Here is a 26,702-nt window from a genome sequence, read left to right on the forward strand (position 1 = left end):
TGAGGATCTTGCCGCTCAGGGCCTGCTTTCCCAATGGAACTGAGTTGTGGTCACCCGTTTTCATCTAGGATAGGTGACTTCAAATTTGTTCCCCGCTCCTGGCTGTAGTATTAATACTAATGCTTCCCCCTGGCCCACTGAAGTCATAGACATGACTGGGCTGGCACCTCCATATGGAGGGGTGGTCACTGTGCTTTGGGGAGAAGTGGATATACCGTCTCCAGTCGGCTGACCCTCAAAGTTAAAGGTGATTGTGTATTCCCTACTTCCCAGCTGTCTGCAGTGTTTACTGTACTGTGGATATCAAGGGCCTGGGGACCTTTCAACCCAGAACCCTGGGTTGAAATCATCATTGTGGAATGAACTGGCTGTAGCTCTCCACACGAGGATGTTTCCTCCATTGCCATGCCCAGGTATTTTGACACCCAGGTCAAGTTCACCTTTGTGTACAGTGCCAGAGGGCTTTCCTTGCTTGATGTATTTTTGTTCTTTGTTTTTCAAGCTGGGAGTTGTTTTGGGGGAGAAAACCATCTTTCTCCTGTCACTTAACTCCAGACAGTGTTCAAGGCCCTGCTGTCACCTCAGGTTGTAAACCTGGGATCATTCTTGAGAAAAGAATAGGAAAAAAAAAAAAATAACTGTTTGATATAGTCCCAACTCTGTAAATGTTAATATGATGGCAGCTTTGGAAAAGGGTTGTTTATATTGTTTCTTCCTCTGGTCCATATTCTTCTTTTTTTAATTGGATATAACTGTTAGTTTCTACAGTACAACATTGTGAATCAGCTATATATATACATATATCCCTTCCTCTTGAGCCTCCCTACCACCCCTACCATCCCACCCCTCCAGTCCATATTCTGAATTTAAGGTTGGGGGACTTTCAGGGGCCCTCTGGACACGTTATGGACCACTTCTAGTAACGTAGAATGTCTCACTCTTCTGGTTGGGAGACCGAGTAAATTGCTGTGACCTGGCGCATCGAAGACCTGAATGACAGTCCCAGCTCTCCCAGTGGCTTTTGTGGGAGCTTAAGTAAATCACTTCGGAGAAGGCAATGGCACCCCACTTCAGTTCTCTTGCCTGGAAAATCCCATGGACAGAAGAGCCTGGTAGGCTGCAGTCCATGGGGTCGCTGAGAGTCGGACACGACTGAGCGACTTCCCTTTCACTTTTCACTTTCACACATTGGAGAAGGAAATGGCAACCCACTCCAGTGTTCTTGCCTGGAGAATCCCAGGGATGGGAGAGCCTGGTGGGCTTCTGTCTATGGGGTCGCACAGAGTCGGACACGACTGTAGTGACTTTGCAGTAAGTAAATCACTTCAGCTTTCTGGACTTAAGTTTTCTCTGCTATAACATGAGGTTTAGGATGATTAAGCATGGAACCAGTGCACCCTCAAGGACCACCCATTCCTTCTCCCTATCAGACATCACTAGTTGATGGCTGTGTTCTTCCCTACCGAGCCCTGACTCAGCTTGTCCCGAACTCAGCCCTCAGGACTGAGGGCTCTCTAAGGTCACCTTCAGTGTCAGTGTTTAAAAAGAATGGAGTGAGGAAAGCCAGGAGAAGGGAAATGCCTTAAAATGGTGTAGTTTGTGGTTATGTCATTCTAGTCCTTGGAGGAAAAGACAGTGTTAGCTCAAGTTCCAAGACTAAAGTTTCACCAGGGCTTTTCCAAGGCTTTTTTTATTCCTTTGCCAAAGGGCCTGGGAAGGGCAGGTCTTCAGGTCTCACTAACACATTGTTGCATCTGTAATTCTGCAGTTTTTTTCTCCTCAGTGGGGATTCCACTGACAACTTGGGTTCCCAGGCCTAACTATTTAAAAATAATTCTCACTTGTTTTTTAAAGTGATTGTTTTGAAGTGTTTCTTGCTGTTTTGGAATCTCCAGCATTAGGTCACATTTTCTGCCTTCCAACAAGTGATTAGAATTTATTTATTTTTTTTTTCATTTTACCCTGGCTTCGGGGAATGGTGTAGCCACAATGGGAGAGTGTGGGAACATGCTGTAGCTTCAGCTGTCCTGTGATTTTTCAGAGGTAGCCCCTTCCAACCAGATAAAAGCCCAAATACAGATAACAGTTACTCTTTGTTTAATAAAAGAGAATGAGTTCCAAAGGCAGGTAACAATTTTTTTACAACCTAATTGAGATATAATTTACTTACATACTATATACTTTACCCTTTTAACTGTACAATTCATTGGTGTTTAGTATATTCACAAGATTGTGCAACCATCACCATTAGTTCCAGAACATTTTTATCACAAAAAGATGCCCTCTACTTAAGTATTAAGTCTCTCCTGGGCTTCCCTGGTGGCTTAGTGGTAAAGAATCTGCCTGCCAGTGCAGAAGACACAGGTTTGACCCATGATCCGAGGAGATCCTACATACCACAGAGCAACTAAGCCTGTGTACCACAACTGTTGAGCCTGTGCAGTAGAGCCCAGGAACCACAACTACAGAAGCTCGTGCACCTAGAGCCCATGCTCTGCAACAAGCGAAGCCACCACAATGAGAAGATCCAGCACTGCAACTAGAGAGTAGCCTCTGCTCACCGCAACTAGAGAAGGCCCAAACGCAGCAATGAAGACCCAGCCAAAAATAAATAAAATTTTTCAAAAGTCACTCCCCACTACGTGCCTCTGCCCCCAGACAAGCCACTTCTCCAGCCCTAGACAACAGCTAATCCACTTTCTATCTCTGGAGATTTACTTATTTGGACATCTCTGTAGGTTTGCCTGTTTGGACATCTCATAATTGGAATCACAAAATATGTTGTCTTTTATGACGGCCTTCTTTCACTTAACACAGTGTTTTCAAGATTCATCCATGCTATAGCTTTTGGCCTTTTTTATGGCCAAATAATATTCCCATTATATGGTTATACCACATTTCATTCATTCATCAGTTGATGGGCATTCAGGCTGTTACCACCTTTTGGCTATTATGAATAATCTGAGAATGCATGTACAAGTTTTTGTGTGGACAAGTTTTCATTTCTCTTGGTCATACACCTAGAGGTAGACTTGCCAGGGTAGAGTCATATGGTAGCTTTACCTTGCGAGGAAATATCAAACTGTTTTCCAACGTAGCAGCACCATTTAAAAATCCTGCTAACAATGTATAAGGGTTCCAGTTTCTCTACATCTTTGCGACACTTGTTATTGTCTTTCATTTTAGCCATCCTAGCAAGTGTGAAGGAGCCTGGTGGGCTGAAGTCTATGGGGTCGCTAAGAGTCGGACAGGACTGAGCGACTTCATTTTCACTTTCACTTTTCAAGCATTGGAGAAGGAAATGGCAACCCATTCCAGCGTTCTTGCCTGGAGAATCCCAGGGATGGGGGAGCCGTCTATGGGGTTGCACAGAGTCGGACACTGTTGAGGTCCTTTAATGGACCGGAACCTGGTGGTCCGGAGTCGACGATAAGAAAGTAAAGGAAAGAAAGAGGCTGATATTCCTTGGTTTGCACAGAAAGCCAATAAAGCCCCTGGCACAGGGCTTGCTCTGTTCACAGAGGCTTCAAGCGCCCTCTTGATGGGGTGAAGGCACAGAGAGCCTTCTCGAGATGGTCTTAGAAGCCTGGGCAGGAAAGTGAACTCAGAGGGCCTCTGTGCTCCAAAGAAATAGCCTGAGAGACAGAGAGAAAGAGAAAGAAAGACATGGGGACTAGAGCTCTGATGGAGCAAAGGTGTTTTATTCAACATTGTGTAGGTATTTATACTGTCTTACAAGATAGCTGTTTTCAGCAGAGATAAAGTCAAAACTTCCAAGTTATCAAGAAAACATGAGGTCATCCATATGAAAGAGAGGGTTGTAAATAACCACTTTTACCATATGGTTCATAAACAGGAAGAGGGTACTTATCACCGTATAGAAAAACTAACGAAGGAAATGCCTGGATTCCTTAGTCCTGGGAGAGGCTTGCCTCTCCTCTTAATTTCTGAATATTCAGGAATTAATAAGGAACAGAGAATTCCTGACAGATCCAAAACAGCACACAGGAAGCCTCCTGTTAAATGCTTCCTGACAGGACACGACTGAAGTGACTTAGCAGTAGCAGCAAGTGTGAAGTGTTAGATATCTTATTGTAGTTTTGATTTGCATTTTCCCTAGTGACTAATGTTGAGCTTTTCATGTGCTTATTGGCCTTTTATTTATCTTTCGGAGAAATGTCAATTTAAATCTTTTGTTCATTTTTACATTGTCTTCTTATTGTTGAGCTTTGAGAGTTTTTGTATATATATATTCCACATACAAATCTCTTCTCAGATGTGATTTGCAAATATTTTCTCTCAGCTTGTGGGTCTTCTTTTCACTTTATTTTTTTGTATCCAAAATGTGTTTATTGGGATGGTTTCCCATTCATCTTGTTTCAGGGTGCTTTTTAAAAAATATTTGTTTATTTATTGGCTGTGCTGGTGTGGGCTTTCTCTGGTTGCAGTGCGCAGGCTTCTTATTGTAGTGTCTTCTCTTGTTGCGAAGCACAGGTTCTCGGGCACCCTCAGGCTTAACCCAAAGTCACAAAGATACATTCTTTTGTTTTTTTTTTCTAAGTAATTTATAGCTTTCTAAGTATTTTATAGACCATATAGATCTATGGTCTATTTTGAGTTCCTTTTTTTTTTTTTTAACCTCTCTGCCTGGCTTGCAGAATCTTAGTTCCCCAACCAGGGATTGAACCCAGGCCACAGCAGTAAAAGTGCTATGTCCTAACCACTGGACTGTCAGGGAACGCCTGATTTTGAGTTAATTTTTATATGTGATGTGAGGTAAGGGGTCCATCTTCATTCTTCTGTGTGTGGACAGCCAATTGTCCCAATACCACTGTTGAGGGCAGTTTATTTTGTAATGAAATACCATCTTTCACAAAACCCCAGAATATTCACATACTTTGAAAACTTCCAGTGTGGTGGAAAAAGCACTGAATGGAGCAAGAAATCTAGACTCTGGTCGCACACTGCTACCTTCTCATTGTAGGACTTCAGGCCAGCCCACTTCCCTTCTTTGCATCACAGTTTTCTCATCTGTTGAATGTGACAGCATGAGTAAGACTGGTTCTGCCCGTTATTCCTGCGCCTGTGACCTCTTTGTATATGGGTGCTGATTGTGGAGGGGGCTGAAATATTAGGACATTTCTCAGCAAAATGGGCTGCATTCGCTTCTTGTTACCTGGTGGCAGTGTTAATGCCAAATCAGTTGCCTGAGCATTTGTCAGTCTTGAATGCGCATCAGGGTCACCTGGAGGGCTTGTGAAAATGCAGAGTGCTACCTCCCACCCCACCCCTGGGTTCTGATTTAGATGTTCTGGGTGGGACCTGATAATCTGAATTTCTGACAGTGCTGTTGCTGATATGCACTTTCCATTCTGCCTGGGAACACCAGCTTCATCTCTACCTAGCTAGTTGTTTCCTGACCGTCAGATCTCAGTGTGGCTTCCTAGAGGAAGCCTTCCCTGTCACAAACCACAGCTAGACTTAAGAGCCCCTTCTCCAAGCTCCTATCATGCTATTTATCACACTGCATCCTAATTGCCAGTTTATTGCCTGTTTTTTTTTTTTTTTTTGCCATGCTGCATGGCATATGGTATCCTAGTTACCTGACCAGGGATCGAACCCATTCCCCTGCAGTGGAAGTGTGGAGTTTTAACCGCTGGACTGCCAGGGGAGTCCCTATTGCCTGTTTTCTCCTCTAGACTGTGAGATCCTGCAGGTTTCTGTTTTGTCTGTCATTGGCTCCCCAGTGCCTAGCTCAGAGCATGCCCCAAAGTCCCCACTCTGAGCCCATTCCTGCATGGAGCTGCTGAGTGGTGTTGCATTGTACCTGAGATGGAGAAAGACAGAGAGCAGCAGGAAAGAGGAAACAAAGCCAGAGCCCTCTTCCTTCCACCACTCTGGATTTCTAGGCAAGTAAAGCCACTCGGGTTCTGTATCAACTATTTAATAAAGTAAATACTTTCTAGGCAAGTAAAGCCACAATAATCTGTGTAACAAAGCATCACAGAACGGCAATGAGTGCTTATTTCTGAAGGGCCTGGGAGTATTGGACAGTTGGCCCTGCTGTTCTTGCCTGGGCTCACTCATGTGTCTGGGCATCAGGTGAGTGGCCATAGCTGAGAGGATTGAGGCAGCTGGAGTCCACACCATGTATTTTTCACCCTCCCCTGCTACCTAGCCCAGGCACATACATCTCAAGGTGGTAGCAGAAGGTGAGAGTGAGCAAGCCCAATCACACCAGTGCTTTTTAAGTCTCTGCTTGCAACACATTTGTTAACACCCCAGTGATCAGAGTAAGTCACATGGTGCTACCAGAGTCAAGAGTGGGAGGGCTCTGTGGAGTGACATTGTGAAGGGCATAGACAGTGGAGGAGGGGCTTATTAGGACTGTTTGCAGCTGTGATCCACCACAGGTTCACTACTGTCAATTACTGGCCAATAATCCCAACAGGGTGGGGCTCGGTGTATTATTGCATCTCAAACATACATGCCTGTTTTGTTTTTTTTTAAATCTTAATGCAGGGGAACGGCAAGAAAAGGAGATTATCTAGGATCAAGAAAGATAGTAACAGCCTGACCTTTCCTTGCACAGGATTGGAGGCTGTCATCGTTGGAGAAATTCACGAGAACATCACCCTGCACTGTGGCAACATCTCGGGACCGAGGGGCCTCGTGACCTGGTGCCGCAATGACTCGGAGTCGGTCTTCCTCTTGTCCTCCAGTTCCAGCCTCCCACCAGCCCAGTCACGCTTCTCTCTGGTGAATGCCAGCGCCCTGCACATCGAGGCGCTGAATCTGCAGGATGAGGGGAACTACACCTGCTCTGAGGTCCTGAACAAGACCGAGACCCGGAGGTTCCAAGTGTGGCTGCAGGTGGCCAGTAAGTGGTGGGTGGGGATTGCAACTAGGGGGAGGTGCTCAGAGCCTTGGACCTGAGGAGGCCTTGGGAGTCAGTAGCCTGGCTTTCATTCTGGGCACTCGCACGTGCAAGCTCTCACATCTGTCATTTCCTCATCTGTATAATGGGGATAATAGGAATTCTTGCCTCATAGAACTGCTGGGAGGAATAAATGCCAGTATATCTACATATATACTCCAATACTTTGGCCACCTGATGTGAAGAACTGACTCATTTGAAAAGACCCTGATGCTGGGAAAGATTGAAGGAGGGAGGAGAAGGGGACAACAGAGGATGAGATGGTTGGATGGCATCACTGACACAATGGACATGAGTTTGAATAAACTCCGGGAGTTGGTGATGGACCGGGAGGCCTGGCGTGCTCAAGTCCATGGGGTCGCAAACAGTCAGTCACAACTGAGCCACTGAATTGAACTGAACTGATACCTATGTAAATTGCTGTAAATGGCTCCTGGCATATTATTTATTAATAGTTAGCTATTACTTTTAGCTTATTAATATCATCCTTGCTATTAATCTCATTTTATTATGCAACAAAGTCAAAGTATAACATGAGCAAGTCAGACTGCCTGAGTTCCCACCCTAAGGATAGGTCATCTTAAGTAAGTAACTTAATATCTCTGAGATTCAGTTTTTCTTATTTGTTAACTGGGGACAATGCATTGCATGCCTTACCAGATATATGCTCTTATGCTCTAGTGCTAAATACAGGGCTTAGTATGAACCACTATTACTGCTGTCTTTCCTAAGTCAGTCTATCATGTCTGTCAATATATATGCATGAATTTAGACCAATAGTTGGCAAATTGTAACCTGTGGGCCATTTTTAGACTGTTGTATATTTTTGTATGACCTGCAAGCGCAAATATTTTTTTACATTTTTAATGGTTGAAAAAAACAAAAGAAGAATGATACTTAAAAAAAAAAAGAATGATACTTATAACATGTGAAAATTATATGAAATTCAACTTCAGATTCAAATAAGGTCTTATTTGAACATAGCAATGCTTATCCAGTCACATATTATCTCTGATTGTCTTTAGTGCTATAATCTCAGAGCTGAGTGACTGTGAAACTGATTGTATGTCCCACAGAACCTAAACTATTTACTCTCTGGCCCCCCACAGAAGAGTTTGTTGATCACTGTCTTAGAGGGATATCTACATTCTAGTTGAGTGGAAATACTCATGTGATCATTTTATTGCTCCCTGATTTTCTCATCTATAAATTAAAGAATTTACTCATTCCTTTAGTCAATATATATTTACTGAGAGCCTGATGCCAGACACTGTTCCAGGCACTGGGCCACAGGAATGGATCGGACAGAGACTGTCCCTACCCACACCAAACTGACATCCTAATGGGGGAAGACAGACAGTCAGCAGGTAAAAAAATGCATCAGGCAGTATCAGAGTGACAGGTGTTGTGCAGAGAATTGAGGTGGCGTGATGTGACTCTCTGAAACACTTTACATGGGTGGGTCAGGAGCTTTTGGAAGGAGTGACATTGGCAGTGAATGATATGTTGGAGCCAGTCACGCAAAAGAGAGAGAGGGATCCAGGCAGAAACTGAACTGGTGTAAGACGAGTTGAATATGGTGCATGTGTAGGTGAGAAGGCAGCTGGTGTGGTGGGAACCCAGGATGTGTGAGGGCAGGACGTGTGAGATATGAGAGGCAGGGCCAGACCACGTGGGGCTGGGTAGGACTGGTGTTGTGAGTTGAATTGTATCCCCCAGAGAGATATGTTGATTTCTTAATCTCAGTACTTGTGAATATGACTTTATTTGGAAATAGGCTCTTTGCAATTACAGTCAACCTAAGATGAGGTCATTGTGTGCTCAGTCACGTAGTGGTATCCAACTCTTTTGTGACCCCGTGGACTATAGTTAGCCAAGCTCCTCTGTCCATGGGATTTCCCAGGCAAGAATACTAGAGTGGATTGCCGTGCCCTCCTCCAGGGGATCTTCCCGACTCAGGGATTGAACCTGCATCTCTTGCATTGGCAGGCAGATTCTTTACCACTCTGCCCCCTGAGAAGCCCAGAAGATAAGGTCATTAGAGTGGGCCCTAATTAAAATTGACTGTTATCCTTATAGGAGGAAAATGCATGCAAAGAGAGAAAATGCATGCACACAGGGAGAACTCACACAGTGGCAGGCAGAGATTGGAGTAGTGCAGCTGCAAGCAAAGGAATGCCAAAGACAGATGGCCACAGCATCAGCCATGAGGAAAGAGGCAAGGAAGGGTTCTCTCCTAGAGCCTTGAGAGGAGTATGGCCCTCCTGACATCTGATTTCATACTTCAGGATGGTGGGAGAGTCAATTCTATTCTTTTTTTAAAAAAATATTTATTTGTGTATTTGACTGCACTGAGTCTTAGTTGCAGCATACAGACTCTTTAGTTGTGGTATGTGGGGTCTAGTTCCCTAACGAGGGGTCAAGCCCAGTGCCCTGTGTAGGGAGCATGGAGAATAGCCACTGGACCACCAAGGAAGTCCCAATTTCAGTTCTTTTAATCTGTCTAATTTGAGGTACTTTGTTAAGGCAGCCCAAGGATACTAATACAACTGGCAAAGATAATTGGGACTCTTATTCTAGGTGTAGGAGGCACCCCTGCGACTGTAAGCTAGCAGGGGTCTTGTATCATTTAAATTACACATAATGGATGTGTTTCATCACAAAGAAAACTGGTAACATAAAAAACAAGGAAGCCAGTCAGAGGTGCAAGATGTTAGTGGTCAGAGTCAGGGTGAAAATGTACAGTTCAGAGAATATTTTGGAGGGAGACTGCCAAGATTTGCTGCTGGGTTGGAAATGGAGGATGAAGGAAAGAGAGGCTTCGAGGACATGTCTAGATTTTTGGATGGTTTCTAAGGTTCCCACCAACTCTCAAGGCTTATGGAATTTGCAAATACAATGTTTTTGGGTCTGGATAAATTGCTGAATGACCCAGAATGAATGTGGGTGTATCAAAAAATGTCACCCAATTTGGCCCAGTTCTTATTTGTTCCTGGCAGGTGCCAACAGACCTCCCTCACTCCAGCTGCCAAACAGTAATAATTCCTTTGGGACTACCCTGGCGGTCCAGTGGTTAATACTGTGCTCTCACTGCACAGGGCACAAGTTCAATCCCTGGTTGGGGAACTAAGATCCTGCATGCTGCATGATGTGACTAAAAATAATAATAATTCCTTCATATCAATGTCAATAAATGTCTTTTTTTTTTTTTTTTTAATTTTTGGCTGCACCATGAGGCATGCAAGATCTTATTAGTTCCTTGACCAGGGCTTCAACACACACCCCCTGCAGTGTAAGTGTGGCGTCTAAACCACTGGACCACCAAAGGAGTCCCTAAACGTCTTTGCTTTTGACCTCAAGGAGTAAGGTGGCATTACAACTTTGGGTTTAGTTTATCCTCACTGTCTCTGATTTATGATGATTTTATCTGGCACTAACTTATTAATCATTGGCTAAGTTTATTGGAGGATGGATTAGTTTCATTATTGCCCTGAGGGAGATAAATGCAAGGTCTTCTTGTGATGAAAGTGAACTTATGTTTTTTTAAAAAGTCACTAAACTCAAATGGTGCTTTGAGCTCTCTGAGTTACTGTGGTGTAATTTGTGTTATGGAAACTTCATTTGGAAACATATGGTGTCCCTGACTGGTGTAGGGCTTGTTCATGAAAACAGGACATAGGCTATCTTAGTCAGTTTGGGCTGCTATAACAATAGCATAGACTGAGTAGTTTAAAGAACAGACATTTCTTCCTCACAGTTCTGGAGGTTAGAAAGTCCAAGATCAAGGTGCTGGCAGATGCAGTGTCTAATGAGAGCCTGCTCTCTGATTGGTAAATGAGTATCTTCTCTCCTTGGTAGAGAACAAGGAGGGAGGAAGCAAGCTCTGGGGGCCTCTCCTTATGAGGGCACCCATCCCCTTCATGAGAGCTCTTCTCTCAGGACCTAACCCCCTCCCAAAGGCCCTACCTCCAAATGCCATCACACTGGACACAGGCTTCAGCATATGAATTTGGGGGGGAAACAAGCGTTCAGTCCACAGCACAGATATCGTCTGGTTTCACATACACCAAAAGGAACCCTCTGGAACGTCAGGCTGTGTTCCCATTTCAGAGAGACCCCAAGCTATACCATACCCCTCCAAGCACCAGGGAGCCCCTTCCTGCTCCTCAGACAGTGGCTGAAGGCAAGCCCTTGGCATCTCAGATTGGAACTCAGCCCTCATTTCTGCATGGGAGTTTCAGAAAATGGACTGGGCTTGACCCCAGAAGTTTGCACCTTCATCCAGTTTCCCTTCTTCCCATCAGCCTACCTGTGGCAACCAGAGATCTGATCTCTTTTTCTATGAGTTTGTTTGTTTTTGAACTATTGGGTTGGCCAAACTTACGGATAAATCCGAACAGACTTTTTGGTCAACCCAATATAGTTGACCTACAACACTATGTTACACAACACAGTAGGTTGATATTTCTGTACTTTTCCAAATGATTACTGCAATAACTCGAGTTATGATCGGCACCAGACAGATCAGATCAGATCAGTCGCTCAGTCGTGTCCGACTCTTTGTGACCCCATGAATCGCAGCACGCCAGGCCTCCCTGTCCATCACCAACTCCTGGAGTTCACTCAGACTCATGTCCATCGAGTCAGTGATGCCATCCAGCCATCTCATCCTCTGTCGTCCCCTTCTCCTCCTGCCCCCAATCCCTCCCAGCATCAGAGTCTTTTCCAGTGAGTCAGCTCTTCGCATGAGGTGGCCAAAGTACTGGAATTTCAGCTTCAGCATCATTCCCTCCAAAGAAATCCCAGGGCTGATCTCCTTCAGAATGGACTGGTTGGATCTCCTTGCAGTCCAAGAGACTCTCAAGAGTCTTCTCCAACACCACAGTTCAAAAGCATCAATTCTTTGGCACTCAGCCTTCTTCACAGTCCAACTCTCACATCCATACATGACCACTGGAAAAACCATAGCCTTGACTAGACGGACCTTTGTTGGCAAAGTAATGTCTCTGCTTTTGAATATGCTATCTAGGTTGGTCATAACTTTCCTTCCAAGGAATAAGCGTCTTTTAATTTCATGGCTGCAGTCACCATCTGTAGTGATTTTGGAGCCCCAAAAAATAAAGTCTGACACTGTTTCCACTGTTTCCCCATCTATTTCCCATGAAGTGGTGGGACCGGATGCCATGATCTTCGTTTTCTGAATGTTGAGCTTTAAGCCAACTTTTTCACTCTCCACTTTCACTTTCATCAAGAGGCTTTTTAGTTCCTCTTCACTTTCTGCCATAAGGGTGGTGTCATCTGCATATCTGAGGTGATTGATATTTCTCCCAGCAATCTTGATTCCAGCTTGTGTTTCTTCCAGTCCAGCGTTTCTCATGATGTACTCTGCATATAAGTTAAATAAGCAGGGTGACAATATACAGCCTTGACGAACTCCTTTTCCTATTTAGAACCAGTCTGTTGTTCCATGTCCAGTTCTAACTGTTGCTTCCTGACCTGCATACAGATTTCTCAAGAGGCAGATCAGGTGGTCTGGTATTCCCATCTCTTTCAGAATTTTCCACAGTTTATTGTGATCCACACAGTCAAAGGCTTTGGCATAGTCAATAAAGCAGAAATAGATGTTTTTCTGGAACTCTCTTGCTTTTTCCATGATGCAGCGGATGTTGGCAATTTGATCTCTGGTTCCTCTGCCTTTTCTAAAACCGGCTTGAACATCAGGAAGTTCATGGTTCACATATTGCTGAAGCCTGGCTTGGAGAATTTTGAGTATTACTTTACTAGCGTGTGAGATGAGTACAATTGTGCGGTAGTTTGAGCATTCTTTGGCATTGCCTTTCTTTGGGATTGGAATGACAACTGACCTTTTCCAGTCCTGTGGCCACTGCTGAGTCTTCCAAATTTGCTGGCATATTGAGTGCAGCACTTTCACAGCATCATCTTTCAGGATTTGGAATAGCTCAACTGGAATTCCATCACCTCCACTAGCTTTGTTCATAGTGATGCTTTCTAAGGCCCACTTGACTTCACATTCCATGATGTCTGGCTCTAGGTGAGTGATCACACCATCATGATTTTCTGGATCGTGAAGATCTTTTTTGTACAGTTCTTCTGTGTATTCTTGCCATCTCTTCTTAATATCTTGTGCTTCTGTTAGGTCCATACCATTTCTGTCCTTTATCGAGCTCATCTTTGCATGAAATGTTCCTTTGGTATCTCTGATTTTCTTGAAGTGATCCCTAGTCTTTCCCATTCTGTTGTTTTCCTGTATTTCTTTGCATTGATCGCTGAAGAAGGCTTTCTTATCTCTTCTTGCTATTCTTTGGAACTCTGCATTCAGATGTTTATATCTTTCCTTTTCTCCTTTGCTTTTCACTTCTCTTCTTTTCACAGCTATTTGTAAGGTATTATATAATTATTGACTGTATTCCCCACATTGTATATTTCATACCCATGACTCATTTATTTTGCAACTGAAAGTTTGTACCTCTTAATCTCCTTCACTTATATCTTTCCTCTCCTCACCTCCCTCCCCTCTGGCAACCACCTATTTGTTCTCTGTATCTGTGGCTCTGTTTCTGATTTTTATATTTGTTCATTTGTTTTATTTTTTAGATTCCACATATCTAAATCATACAGAATTTGTCTTTCTCAATCTGACTTATTTCACTTGATATAGTACTCTCTAGTTTTATAGTGTCACAAACGCAAGCTTTCATTCTGTTTTATGGCTGGATAGTATTTCATTGTATTATGTGTATATATGTGTACATACATGGTATGTACATGGTATATATACCATTTTTCTACTGCAGAATTAGTTGTACATTTTTGAGTGCTGCTCTATCACTAAAAGATTCAAGTTAGGAGACTGAAAAAAAATGTTTTATATCTGTGTCTTTTAAAAAGAATCTGATGATGGACAAGGAGGCAGGCATCGGTTTCTTATGGGAGGGACAGTATCATGGAGGCACTGTAAGGCCACGTCGGTCCACTTCGTTTCTTGTTATTTAACAGATTCTGTGGTGCTGCTCTTGTCCTGTTCAGGTTCAGGAAGCTCATTCAGTGGCCTTGCAACATCATCAGTCAAATCCAAGATCCTTCTATCACTCTTCTATCAGTGTTCTATCACTGTCCATTCTGTTACAACTCTGGTCTTGTCAGACACACAATTGTGACTGTCCCAATGCTTGGAATGCTGTCTTCTTTTTTTTCCCCAGTAATTTTTTTTGGATATGTCTTTTCAGGCAAGGGGAACAAAAGCAAAAATCAACAAATGAGACTACATTAGACTGAAAAGCTTTTGCACAATGAAAGAAGCTATCAACAAAACAGAAAGGCCAACTACTGGATGGGAGAAGACAGTTGCAAGTGATAAGGGATCAATATCCAAAACATGCAAAGAGCTGAAAATGACCTTGAATGTGTGAATGGACAGAAACGCTGCAGAAGCACGAAGCTGGCTGTATGAGGGCTGGTAGCTTTCACCCTCCTTACCACCTGGATCTCTGTTTATCCATCAGTGGGCATTTGATGCCTCTATCTTCCAGGGAGGAAGGTTTTCTATAGGCTAGGGGTGATTCAACCTGCCTGGAATGGGCACTGTGATGTGCTTTTGTTATTTGTTTCAGGAGCAAGGGCTCTGCACTGTTCCTTATTAATTTAATGATGCAGTTGAAGAATCTAGCCATCAGGATTGGGGCTGCTGCTTCTGAGGGTACAGAAATCCCTTATTCCAGAGCAGTTCAGGATTCCCATGGCTGTTTCTTCCATTGCCTTACCCGCCCCCTTTTGCCTCCACACTGGGTGGGCATGATGGCAGAACTGCCGTGTGTTCACCTGCAGAAAGGCTGGGGGGCTAGCTATTGTTGTTCTGTCACTAAGTTGTATCCGACTCTTTGCAATCCCATGGACTGTAGCATGCCAGGCTGTTCTGTCTTCCACTGTCAACCAGAGTTTGCTCAAATTCCTGTCCATCAAGTCGGTGATGCTATCAAACCATCTCATTTTCTGCCATGTCCTCCTTTTGCCTTCAATTTTTCTCAGCATCCCAGTCTTTTCCAGTGAGTCAGCTCTTCACATCAGGTGGTCAAAGTATTGGATTTTCAGCTTCAACATCAGTCCTTCCAATGAGTATTCAGGATTGATTTCCTTTAGGAATGACTGGTTTGATCTCCTTGCAGCCCAAGGGACTCTCAAAAGTTTTTTTCTCCAGCACCACAATTCAAAAGTATCAATTCTTCAGCACTCAGCCTTCTTTATGGTCCAACCCTTACATCCATACATGGCTACCAGAACAACCACAGCTTTGATTATAGGTACCTTTGTTGGCAAAATGATGTCTCTGCTTTTTAATACACTGTCTAGATTTGTCCTGGGCTTCCCAGTTGGTTTCCCAGGGGGTAAAGAGTCTACCTGCCAATGCAGGAGATGCGGGTTTGATCCCTGCGTTGGGAAGATCCCCTTGTGAAGAAAATGGCAACCCACTTCAGTATTCTTGCTTGGGAAATCCCATGGACAGAGGAGTCTGTTGGACTACAGTCCATGGGGTCGAAAAGCAGTTGGACATGACTTAGCGACTAAACGACAACAAACAACTAGGTTCGTCATGGCTTTTCTTCCAAGGAGCAGGCGTCTTTTAATTTCATGGCTTCAGTCACCATCTGCCGTGATTTTGGAGCTCAAGAAAATAGAATCTGTCACTGCTTCCACTTTTTCCCCTTCTATTTTTCATGAAGTGATGGGACCGGATGCCACTTAGTTTTTTAAACGCTGAGTTTCAAGCAAACTTTTTCACTTTCCTCTTTCACCCTCATCAAGAGGCTCTTTAGTTCCTCTTCACTTTCTGCCTTTACAGTGGGTAGCATGGACCTTAACACATTCCAGTAGACTTTGTGCTTCTTTCAAGAGATCATTTTGTAGCCACTGGGGAGTTGAGTGGTACACTATGCCAGCCTCTCACTATGTCTGTTTTTCTCAGGCCAGGCAAGTGTTGAGGGAGCATTGGAGCTGGTGGGCACATGAGCAATGAGGAAGCTGGTTTGTAGCCACCTCCAGGAGCCCCTTTGGATGATTCAGTTGGGGTTTGGAGGATAGGAGTGCTTCTGGCTAGCCAGGGATGTGACTGCCATGCCAGACTTGGAGGAAAGGGAGCCTCGAGAAAGCCCCGTGTTCTCTGACTAATTGGGCCCTTCTGATTTGTACACGTTCTGTGATGGTGGTAGTGACACTGGACCCTGTTACTACATAAGGTCCTAGGGAAAGGGGGTGTTGGGTGTACCGAAGAATGATTGCTGGCCTCATCAGAAGATGGAATGGCCCTTGCCCAAGATTGATTAACTCAAGTCTTGCCAAGCTCATCTGAAGCAGAGACGTATGCTTGTAACAGCCTCTGGGTTTTGGCCTTTTGAACAGGAACAGTGGCCAGTTGGGAGATAGGGAGTCAGTGGGGTTGTTCCATTTGCCTCTATATTTCATCTCTCTCTTTTTTTAATTTGGCTGCTGCACACGGTTTGCAGGATCTTAGTTCCCCAATCAGGGATTGAAGCCACACCCTCAGCAGCGAAAGCATAGTTCTAACCAATGGACTGCCAGAGAATTGAGTACTCTTTGGTAGTATAGGCCTATTAATTAGAACAATGGAATTCTTTGTCGGGGAGATAACATTTCGCTTAGTTGAGGTTCAAAGTTAGTGTTTTCTCTCAAATCGATTTTGAAAGTTCATCTGTAAATACTGTCTTAGTTTGTGGACTGTACAAAAAGAGACAGTGGACTATGATTTGCTGATGCCTGTTCTAGAATCAGTCTACAGGTGTACTATTGATACAATGTTAGATAACATGTATAGAATATTAATGAAGTGAAAGTCGCTCAGTTGTGTCCAACTCTTTGCGACCCCATGGACTATACAGTCCATGGAATTCTCCAGGCCAGAATGCTGGAGTGAGTAGCCTTTCCCTTCTCCAGAGGATCTTCCCAACCCAGGGATCAAACCCAGGTCTCCTGCATTGCAGATAGATTCTTTACCAGCTGAGCCACAGGAGAAGCCCATAGAATGTCAACCACATGTCAAAATACCAGGGTAAGAATTCTTCTTCTTTCACCTCATTGGAGCCTTTGGTAACCTGGTGGTAGAAGCTACTCCTTTTCTTTTCATTTCACAGGAAGCACAGGAGGCTGAGAGAAGGGAAGGACACTTGCTCGAAGTTGTCCGTCTAGAAGTGGCAGTAAGATTTACACCTGGGTGTGTCTGGGTCCAGAGTCCACACCCATAACAATTAGGCTAAGGTGTTCATCCGCAAGTCCGAACTTGACATGACCATGGCCTCCGTAAGATGCTAAACCTTTGTAACCACTCTATATTTTGTTTATTTGTTTGCTGTTCTATTTTCGTTTCCTCCCCATCTGTCTCTTTGAATGATTGCCGCCATCACCCTGCAAGCAGAAGTGGCTGGTGGTTTCTGTTTTGGAATAGCAGCAGGGTGGAGAGAAAGGTAGGAGGGATGGAAATAGGTGCCACCTTCTTCGTAGTCAGAATAGGGGAAGAACCCCAAGGGTTTAAGAAGATGGCATCAGCTTTTTTGTTATTTTTTTGGTGGAGCAGTTAAAACATACACATTTATTAAGTTCATCTTATATGGGTGGCATCAGCTTTAATTAAGAAAGCAGACTCAGGGCTTCTCTTGAGGTCCAGTGATTAAGTCTCCATGCTTCCAATGCAGAGGGCACAGGTTTGATCTCTGGTCAAGGAACTAAGATCCTACAAACAAGTGGTGTGGCAAAAAAATAAATAAATAAAATATCCTCAAATAAAACTGAGGATAAACTGACTCCTAAGCCCTAGGTTGGGAATGAGGAGTCCTATGTTCTAGAACTATTAAAAAAAATTAAAAAAAAAGCAGACTCAACCCAAGGGTTTATAGATGAACTGTTACTTTTGAACACTCAATTCAGAAAACCCTTCAGTTTCCCTCATTTAATTTTTTTTTAACCCTTCTATTTGCTTCATTTCATCCATTCCTTGTATCCAACACCATTTTTTTTTCTGAGGATTGTGCTGGTCAAAAGCCCTTCCCAGTCAGTTTCTGGGGGTCTGCACTGTTCATGACAGGCCTCTGTGACCCTCCAGACCACAGTTTGGTAGACCCAGGCTGCCCAGCCTACCACAATACCTCTGCTGGTCCAGACGTGGCTGCTAATACCACAGAGATACCCTGTGCTTGACCAGGTGCGCACCATCTGTGGGCACTCCCTAGGACCTGCTGGTCCACATACCTACCCCGCTAGTTGCCAACATTCAATGGGAGATTTGAGCATCTCCCAAACCACAGTATAACTTTTCCCCAGACCCTCTGTGGAAAGTGACATGATTCCAGCAAATAATTGTAACTATTAGAAGCCAGCTCCAACTAGAAATGCATATTGTCAAGAATAGTTTTCTCAGAAACTCACAATTCCTATAGTTACACAGTGGCCCCAAAATAGGTGAAGTAGCTTCTGTACTATAAGGGACTCTGGGAAGGCTGTTTGCTCCCTCTAATAATGTATCCCCCTGGCATTAAAAAAAATTGTTGATTTATATTTTTGGCTGTGCTGGGTCTTCATTGCTGTGCACAGGCTTTCTCTAGTTGTGGGGAGTGGGGATTACTCTTCATTGTGCTTGGGCCTCTCATTGCGGTGGCTTCTCTTGTGGTGGAGCACAGGCTCTAGGCATGCAGGCTTTAGTAGCTGCAGCTTGAGGGCTCAGTAGTTGTGGCACATGGGCTTACTTGCTTCGCAACATGTGGAATCTTCCTGGACCAGGGATCGAACACATGTCCCCTTCATTGGAAGGCAGATTCTTAATCACTGGACCAAAAAGGGAAGTCCTTGCTGGCATATTTTTGTTCAGAATTTTGCAGTCATAGATTTATTCATTTGGCCAAGCATTGCCGTTTCTGAACTCTTCTTAAGAGGAAGTCTCTGGCAGTGGTAACACTCTACAGGACTTTAGCATAAATAGGTGATGGATCTCTTCATCAAAGAGGGTGTGGCATCTTAGGCGCATTGGGTAAAAATGGTGGGAGGACAATTCTGGCACTGTTTTGAATACTGTATAATGGTAATTCATTTAGTTGTCATGACAACCCCATAAAATGGGTTCTAGCATCCCCCCATTTTACAGATGAGGAAACAGAGGCTTAAGAGAGGTTAAATACTTTGCCAAAAGTCACACAGCTAGTAAGTGTAGTTCAAGATCGGGGCTGGAACCAGTGTTCCTTCTCTTTCAGTGTGACACTGTGTGGGGGGTCCCCAAGACCACCCCCTGGCTCACTGATTCCCTAGGAGAATTCACAGGACAGCCAGGAGCACACTTCCAAGAGTCCTTTCCCAGTGCAGTCACATGGGTCATGCTTAATTCCTCCAGCAACAAGTTGTGACCACACGTGTGAAATATTGTCTGCCAGGGACACTCATCAGAGACACAGTGCCCTAGGTTTTTACTGAGGCTGGTCACGTAGGCATCCTCTGCCCAGCACATACCAAAACTCCAGACTCTCAGAAGGAAAGCAGGTGCTTAGCATAAACCCAGTGAACCCCAGTGAACCCCACTCTTACCAGTTCTGGGAATGGTGGGAACCCCCCTGAAATCCAAGGTCTTAGTCACCAGCCAAGGCCAGCCTTATAGACCGGCTTTTCTAAGGAAAGCATACCCAGGTCTGTTACCTTAACTCTCTTTTTGTCTGTTTGTGGTTCCCTGGCCAGGCAGTAAGAGCACAGAGTCCTAACCACTGGACTGCCAGGGAAGTCCTGCTATGTCAACTCTTTAAAGCACAGATACCTTTTTTGCTCATCAGTGTTTTTGAAAAGGATCAATTTGCATTTTCCCTATTGTATAAGGATTGATCCCCTCAGTAAAGCTCATGTCATTGCTCAGGAGTAAATGAGAGCATGCCTAAGGGCACTTGGCACAACATTTGTCACATAAGTGATATCATGGGCTTCCCAGGTGGCTCACTGATAAATAATCCACCTGCAATAAGGGAGACAGACGTTCAATCCCTGCTTCAGAAAGATGCCCTGGAGAAGGCAATGGCAACCTGCTTCAGTATTCTTGCCTGGGAAATCCCCATGGCCAGAGGAGCCTGGCGGGCTACAGTCCATGGAGTTGCAAAGAGCTAGACATGACTTAGCGACTTAACAATAGCAACAAATAAGAGCATGCCTAAGGGCACTCAGCACAGCATTTGTCACATAGTAAGTAGTATTGTCATCTTCACTGGCTGCTGCTTGATTATTTCTATGTCCCTTAATTCTGATGAGGGGCTCTAGTTAACTCTTCTGCCTTCCCCACTGCCCTGTTGTCTGCAGACGGCCCCTCTCAGGTTGAGGTCAACATCTCCAGCACTGGCAGGCTCCCCAACGGCACCCTCTATGCAGCCAAGGGCTCCCAGGTGGACTTCAGCTGCAGCAGCAGATCCCAGCCTCCGCCTGTGATTGAGTGGTGGTTCCAGGCCCCAGATTCCACCACTGAACTCTTTGGGAACAACCTGACAGCCAGCTGCTTCACGCTGTTACTAATGTCACAGAACTTGCAAGGGAACTACACCTGTTTGGCCAAAAACGTGCTCAGCGGGAGACATCGAAAGGTGACCACCGAGCTCCTGGTCTACTGTGCGTAAGAAATGCGCCCCTCCTCTCCTCCACCTTGACCCTTGGTGACCTGTGTGTTTGTGCCTCCCTTTGTGCGCAAAGACTTCCCTGATACACGGGTCCTAACCTGCTTCTCTGGTTCCCTCGACACACGGACACACCCAAACTGCATGTCAGAGAGAATGTTACCTTTTCTGACAGCTCGCTGCTAACTAGGGGTACAGGAGAGTCCCTGTGAGCCACAGAAGGGAATTTATGCCAGGTTTAAAGTATTTTTTTTTTTGAGGTGAAACTATATAATGTATAACCATTTTAAGATGTACAACTCAGTGGCATTGAGTCTATTCAGAGTGTTGTGCAACCATCATGTTTATTTCCAAAACATTTTCATCACCCCAGTTTGGAAACCCTGTACCCATTAAGCAGTCACTCCCATACCCTCTTTCCCCAGACCTTAGCAACCACCAACCTACATTCTATATCTATGAACTTGCCTATTCGAGACATTTCATATAAATGGAATCATACACTATGTGACCTTTGGGGACTGGCTTCTTGTGTTTTTTTTTTTTTTAATGGAGGTTATTTTTTGGGGGAGGGGCTGCAATGAGAAGGCAATGGCACCCCACTCCAGTACTCTTGCCTGGAAAATCCCATAGATGGAGGAACCTGGCGGGCTGTAGTCCATGGGGTCGCTAAGAGTCCGACACAACTGAGCAACTTCCCTTTCACTTTTCATTTTCATGCATTGGAGAAGGAAATGGCACCCCACTCCAGTGTTCTTGCCTGGAGAATCCCAGGGACGGGGGAGCCTGGTGGGCTGCCGTCTGTGGGATCGCAGAGTCGGATACGACTGAAGCGACTCAGCAGCAGCAGCAGCAGCAATGCATGGGATGTGGGATCATTAATTCCCCAAACAGGGATGGAACCTTCACCCCCTGCACTGGGAGGACGGCGTCTTAAACACTGGGCCACCAGGGAAATCCCTGGGACTGACTTCTTTCACTTAGCATCATGTTTTCACAGTTCATCCCTGTTGTAGCTTGTGTCAGTACTTGTTTTCATATATGGCTGAAGAGTATCTATTTTATGGATCTACTACAATTTGTTTATCCATTCATCTGTCCTTACTCATGTTGTCCGTTAACTCAGGCCCTCTAGCGCTGTTAAGAACACGTAGTTCATGAAGCTTTATTTTGCAGGTGAGGAAACAACCAAATACACTCATGCACACATTCAGTGGAGGAAAACCACTGTAGAAACACAGGGTGCACTCATAATCCATGCTAATGAAAGGGAGCATGAGAACAACAAATTAGTAGGCAGGGTAATGACACACTTACTTTATATGTTATTCAGAGCCTTTGTTAAGTCTCAATGCTCTCTATCATAAATGACATTTATTGTGTATAAAGTTATATAAAGTCATTTCCTTGTTGCGGGAAACACAGATGAATAGAAAGAAGAAAATAGTCACTTGTACTCTCACCATCGTTTGGATGTATTTCCAATAATTCTTCTTGTAGATGCTGCATATCTACCCATATGAGATCCAAATTTCTATTTATGTATATTATATAAAATATATAAAGTATTTAAAATATCTACATATTATAGAAAATACTATATAAAATATTTATATATTATATAAAATATATAAATATATATACATAATACATAACTATTTTTATGTATAATTATGAATACATGGGTTACATTACAAGTTTGTAATTTGTTAAATTATTATATATATTTTTTAAAAAATTGTATTTGCACATAGCAAAAAAAAAAAGTGTGTGTTGAGGATAGGGGATGAATAAGTCTCTCTCTTCCTGTTATGCCCTCCAGGGATCAGCAGTGTCCAGTAGAACTTTCTGTGATGATGGAGATATTCTCTTGTGTGTGGTCTACTTCAGTGGCCACCTCCTACCTGTGATTACTAGGAAATGTGGGTAGTGTGACGGAGGAACTAAATTTGTAATTAATTTAAATCAAATAGCCACATGTGGCTAGTGAGAAATGCAAATCTCTTCAGAGACTTAACACCCAGCAGGGGAAACCTGACTTTTGCCAGGCACTGATTTGTGCTAGGATTTATTTCAAGGTACACTAACTGGAGTTGCTGTTTCTCCGATACCCTGGTTCTGTAATCCTTAGACTCAGCCCAGTGGCTCATTTTAGCCTGTGATTAAGGCCATGTTCTCTGGTATTTTGCAGCTCCCCCTCCGTCAGCCCCCCAGTGCTGGGCAGAGGTGTCACCAGGATTGTTCTCACTGCAGCTCAACTGTCGCTGGGCTGGGGGATACCCAGACCCAGACTTCTTATGGACAGAAGAGCCAGGAGGTGTGGTCGTGGGAACGTCAAAGCTGGGAGTGGAGATGCTGAGCCAGTCCCAGCTGTCGGATGGCAAGAAGTTCAAGTGTGTCGGGAGCCACATAGTGGGGCCGGAGTTGGGAGCCAGCTGTGTGGTACAGATCAGTGAGTCTGCCTTGCCTTGTCCTGGGGTTGGGGTCCTCTTACCTTCCTGTCTTCTGGGACAACCCTTTGAAAGAGGGTCTGGGAAAGAGATCCCAGGGTGTTGGAGTGAATTGAATTCCTTTCATATCTTCCTCCCATTTTCTTTTTTAAAAAAATCAAATATTATTTATTAGCAAAATCAATCATTAATTTAAATTAATTTATTGATTAAAATTATTTTTAAAAATGGAAGTATAGTTGACTTACAATATTGTGTTATTTTTGCTGGGTAGCAGAGTGATTCAGTTATACACACACACATATATACATATACACATATACATATTCTTTTTAATATTCTTTTCCAATGTAGTTTATCACAGAATATTTATTTATTTGACTGTGCCAGGTCTTAGCTGTGGCACACAGGATCGTTAATCTTCACTGTGGGCACGTGGGATCTAGTTCTTGACCAGAGATCGACCCTAGGTCCCCTGCATTGGGAGTGTGGAGGCTTAGCCACTGGACCACGAGGGAAGTCCCCATCGCAGGATACTGAATATAGTTCCCTGTGCCAGACAGTAGGACCTTGTTGTTTATCCATTCTATATATACTGGTTTGTATCTGCTAACTCCAAACTCCCACTCCATTCCTTCCCTACGCCCTTCCTTTTGCTTTATGCTTCCTTCCTTTCAAACTTTAAAGATGCGTAATGAAACTTCTTGGTTCTAGTCCAAGCTGGTTTTCTCTTGACAAATACTAACTGAGCACATACTACATGCCAGGCATAAGTTTCTAAGTCCTGGAGATGGAGCCGTGAACAAAACAGACAAGGTTCATTTATCTGTTGACAAATGACAAAGGTTCAATTTGTTCATGGAACAAATTATCCCTAAACGTAATGGCTTCAAACAGCAATCATTATCTCATGATTTCTGTGGGCCAGAAATTCATACAGGGCAAGGTGCTAACACCTTGATTTAGGACTTCAGACTATCTGAACTGTAAGAAAAAATGTCTGTTGTTTTAAGCCACACAGTTTGTGGTCCTCTGTTCCAGCGGCCTCAGGAGACCAATATAATGAGTAAGCCAGGGCCAACGTATGTTGGGTTGTGTTGGCCCTGGTGAGGTTGTCCTCACAGGTTATGAGAATACTCCTCAGAGTTGGCGTGTGGACAGTGGACACGCTGAGAAGTGAGCTCTGCTGTACCAGCAAGTGCTTGTCCTCCTAGGCAAGTGGCATTGGAATGGCTGACCCTTCCCACTAACCGAGCACTGTCCCCAGGTGCCCCTCTGTGTCAGGCACTGCACCTGGCCTTGGGCAACATAAGGGACCAGGACTCACTTTCTGTCCAAGGACAGGGGTTGGCAAACTGTGCTCCATGGACCAAATCTGACTGAACTGTTTTGGGGCAATTTTTAAGAAATGAGATATAATTCACATAATGTAAATTTCACTCGTTTTTTTGGGTGGAGGGAGGTCTGCACCATGCAGCTTGTGAGATCTTAGTTCCCCAATCAGGATGAACCTGAATCAGCAGTGAAAGGATGGAGTCCTAACTACTGGACCACTGGGGAATTCCCTAAAATTCACTATTTTAAAGTGTATAATACTCACTCCAGTGTTCTTGCCTAGAGAATCCCAGGGACAGGGGAGCCCGGTGGGCTGCCGTCTATGGGATCGCACAGAGTCGGACACGACTGAAGCGACTTAGCAGTAGCAAAGTGTATAATTAGTGGGCTTTATTATTATTATTTTTTTAGTATATTCACAGTGTTGTACTACCATCACCATTCTAATCCAGAACATTTCCATCACCCCAAAAGAAACCCTGTACCTACTGGCAGTCAGTCTCTCTAGAAAGACCATGCAAAGATATTTATTTCCCAGTATCTCCACCAACATTGAATCTTATTAATTTTTTAAAACTTTTCCTGTTTGCTAGTTGGGACATGGCTGATTGTTTTAATCTGGGTTTCTTTGATCACTGGTGGGGTTGATAATTTTTATACACTTATTGGCTTCCTATATTTTATTTGTGAGTTATCTGTTCATATCTTGTCCATTCTTTTTATTGGTTTCTTCATCGTTTCTTATTATGTCACAAGAGTCACTTAATTTCATAGAACTGTCATGCACATTATAGATATTATTCTGGCATATCTTGTTCCTAAACCATATTTGTGACATTTCTGCTAGTGATGAGCAATTTCTGATTTTGAAAGGGTCGCCTCTGTCAGTCCTGTTTTAGGTTTCTGTGCTCAAAAGGTCTTTGTCTCTTACTTGTTAACTTATTATCTGTAATCCTCATTAGTTCAGTTCAGTTCAGTTGCTCAGTCGTGTCCGACTCTTTGCGACCCCATGAATCGCAGCATGCCAGGCCTCCCTGTCCATCACCAACTCCTGGAGTTCACTCAGACTCACATCCATCGAGTCAGTGATGCCATCCAGCCATCTCATCCTCTGTCGTCCCCTTCTCCTCCTGCCCCCAATCCCTCCCAGCATCAGAGTCTTTTCCAATGAGTCAACTCTTCGCGTGAGGTGGCCAAAGTACTGGAGTTTCAGCTTTAGCATCATTCCTTCCAAAGAAATCCCAGGGCTGATCTCCTTCAGAATGGACTGGTTGGATCTCCTTGCAGTCCAAGGGACTCTCAAGAGTCTTCTCCAACACCACAGTTCAAAAGCATCAATTCTTCAGCACTCAGCTTTCTTCACAGTCCATCTCTCACATCTATACATGACCACTGGATAAACCATAGCCTTGACTAGACAGACCTTTGTTGGCAAAGTAATGACTCTGCTTTTCAATATGCTATCTAGGCTGGTCATAACTTTCCTTCCAAGGAGTAAGCATCTTTTAATTTCATGGCTGCAGTCACCATCTGCAGTGATTTTGGAGCCCCAAAAACTAAAGTCTGACACTGTTTCTACTGTTTCCCCATCTATGTCCCATGAAGTGATGGGACCAATGCCATGATCTTTGTTTTCTGAATGTTGAGCTTTAAGCCAACTTTTTCACTTTCCACTTTCACTTTCATCAAGAGGCTTTTTAGTTCCTCTTCACTTTCTGCCATAAGGGTGGTGTCATCTGCATATCTGAGGTTATTGATATTTCTCCCGGCAATCTTGATTCCAGCTTGTGCTTTTTCCAGCCCAGTGTTTCTCATGATGTACTCTGCATAGAGGTTAAATAAGCAGGGTGACAATATACAGCCTTGACGAACTCCTTTTCCTATTTGGAACCAGTCTGTTGTTCCATGTCCAGTTCTAACTGTTGCTTCCTGACCTGCATACAGGTTTCTCAAGAGGCAGGTCAGGGGGTCTGGTATTCCCATCTCTTTCAGAATTTTCCACAGTTTATTGTGATCGACACGGTCAAAGGCTTTGGCATAGTCAATAAAACAGAAATAGATGTTTTTCTGGAACTCTCTTGTTTTTCAATGATGCAGCGGATGTTGGCAATTTGATCTCTGGTTCCTCTGCCTTTTCTAAAACCAGCTTGAACATCTCAAAGTTCAAGGTTCATGTATTGCTGAATCCTGGCTTGGAGAATTTTGAGCATTACTTTACTAGCGTGTGAGATGAGTGCAAATTGGGATGATTTGTAACTTGTAGATGATAACATGTGTAAACTAATTTACCCAGGATCAGCCACCTCTTAAGTGATGGAGCAG

At 43.9% G+C, this 26,702-nt stretch overlaps 1 protein-coding gene and 1 non-coding gene across 7 annotated transcripts in view; one reads left to right on the forward strand and one right to left on the reverse strand.

Moving 5' to 3' along the window:
• The window catches only part of VSIG10 (V-set and immunoglobulin domain containing 10), a 42,765-nt gene that overhangs the window by 2,240 nt on the left and 13,823 nt on the right, over positions 1-26,702 (forward strand). For 3 of the 6 annotated variants that reach the window (XR_009730386.1, XM_061384876.1, XM_061384875.1), the window contains exons 2-4: positions 6,523-6,880; positions 20,288-20,590; positions 22,787-23,047. Coding sequence is in view for 5 of the 6 variants with exons in the window: in XM_061384876.1 (XP_061240860.1) it covers positions 6,523-6,880; positions 20,288-20,590; positions 22,787-23,047 (922 nt within the window). In the remaining variant the exon portion in view is untranslated. The remainder of the gene's footprint in view (positions 1-6,522; positions 6,881-20,287; positions 20,591-22,786; positions 23,048-26,702) is intronic. The other 3 variants (XM_061384880.1, XM_061384877.1, XM_061384878.1) reach the window with 3 other exon arrangements.
• TRNAK-UUU (transfer RNA lysine (anticodon UUU)) lies at positions 4,667-4,738 on the reverse strand. The gene has a single exon. It is a non-coding gene; the product is annotated as a tRNA-Lys (tRNA).

This window comes from Bos javanicus, chromosome 17, assembly GCF_032452875.1.
Source record: "Bos javanicus breed banteng chromosome 17, ARS-OSU_banteng_1.0, whole genome shotgun sequence".
NCBI classification, from domain to species: domain Eukaryota; kingdom Metazoa; phylum Chordata; class Mammalia; order Artiodactyla; family Bovidae; genus Bos; species Bos javanicus.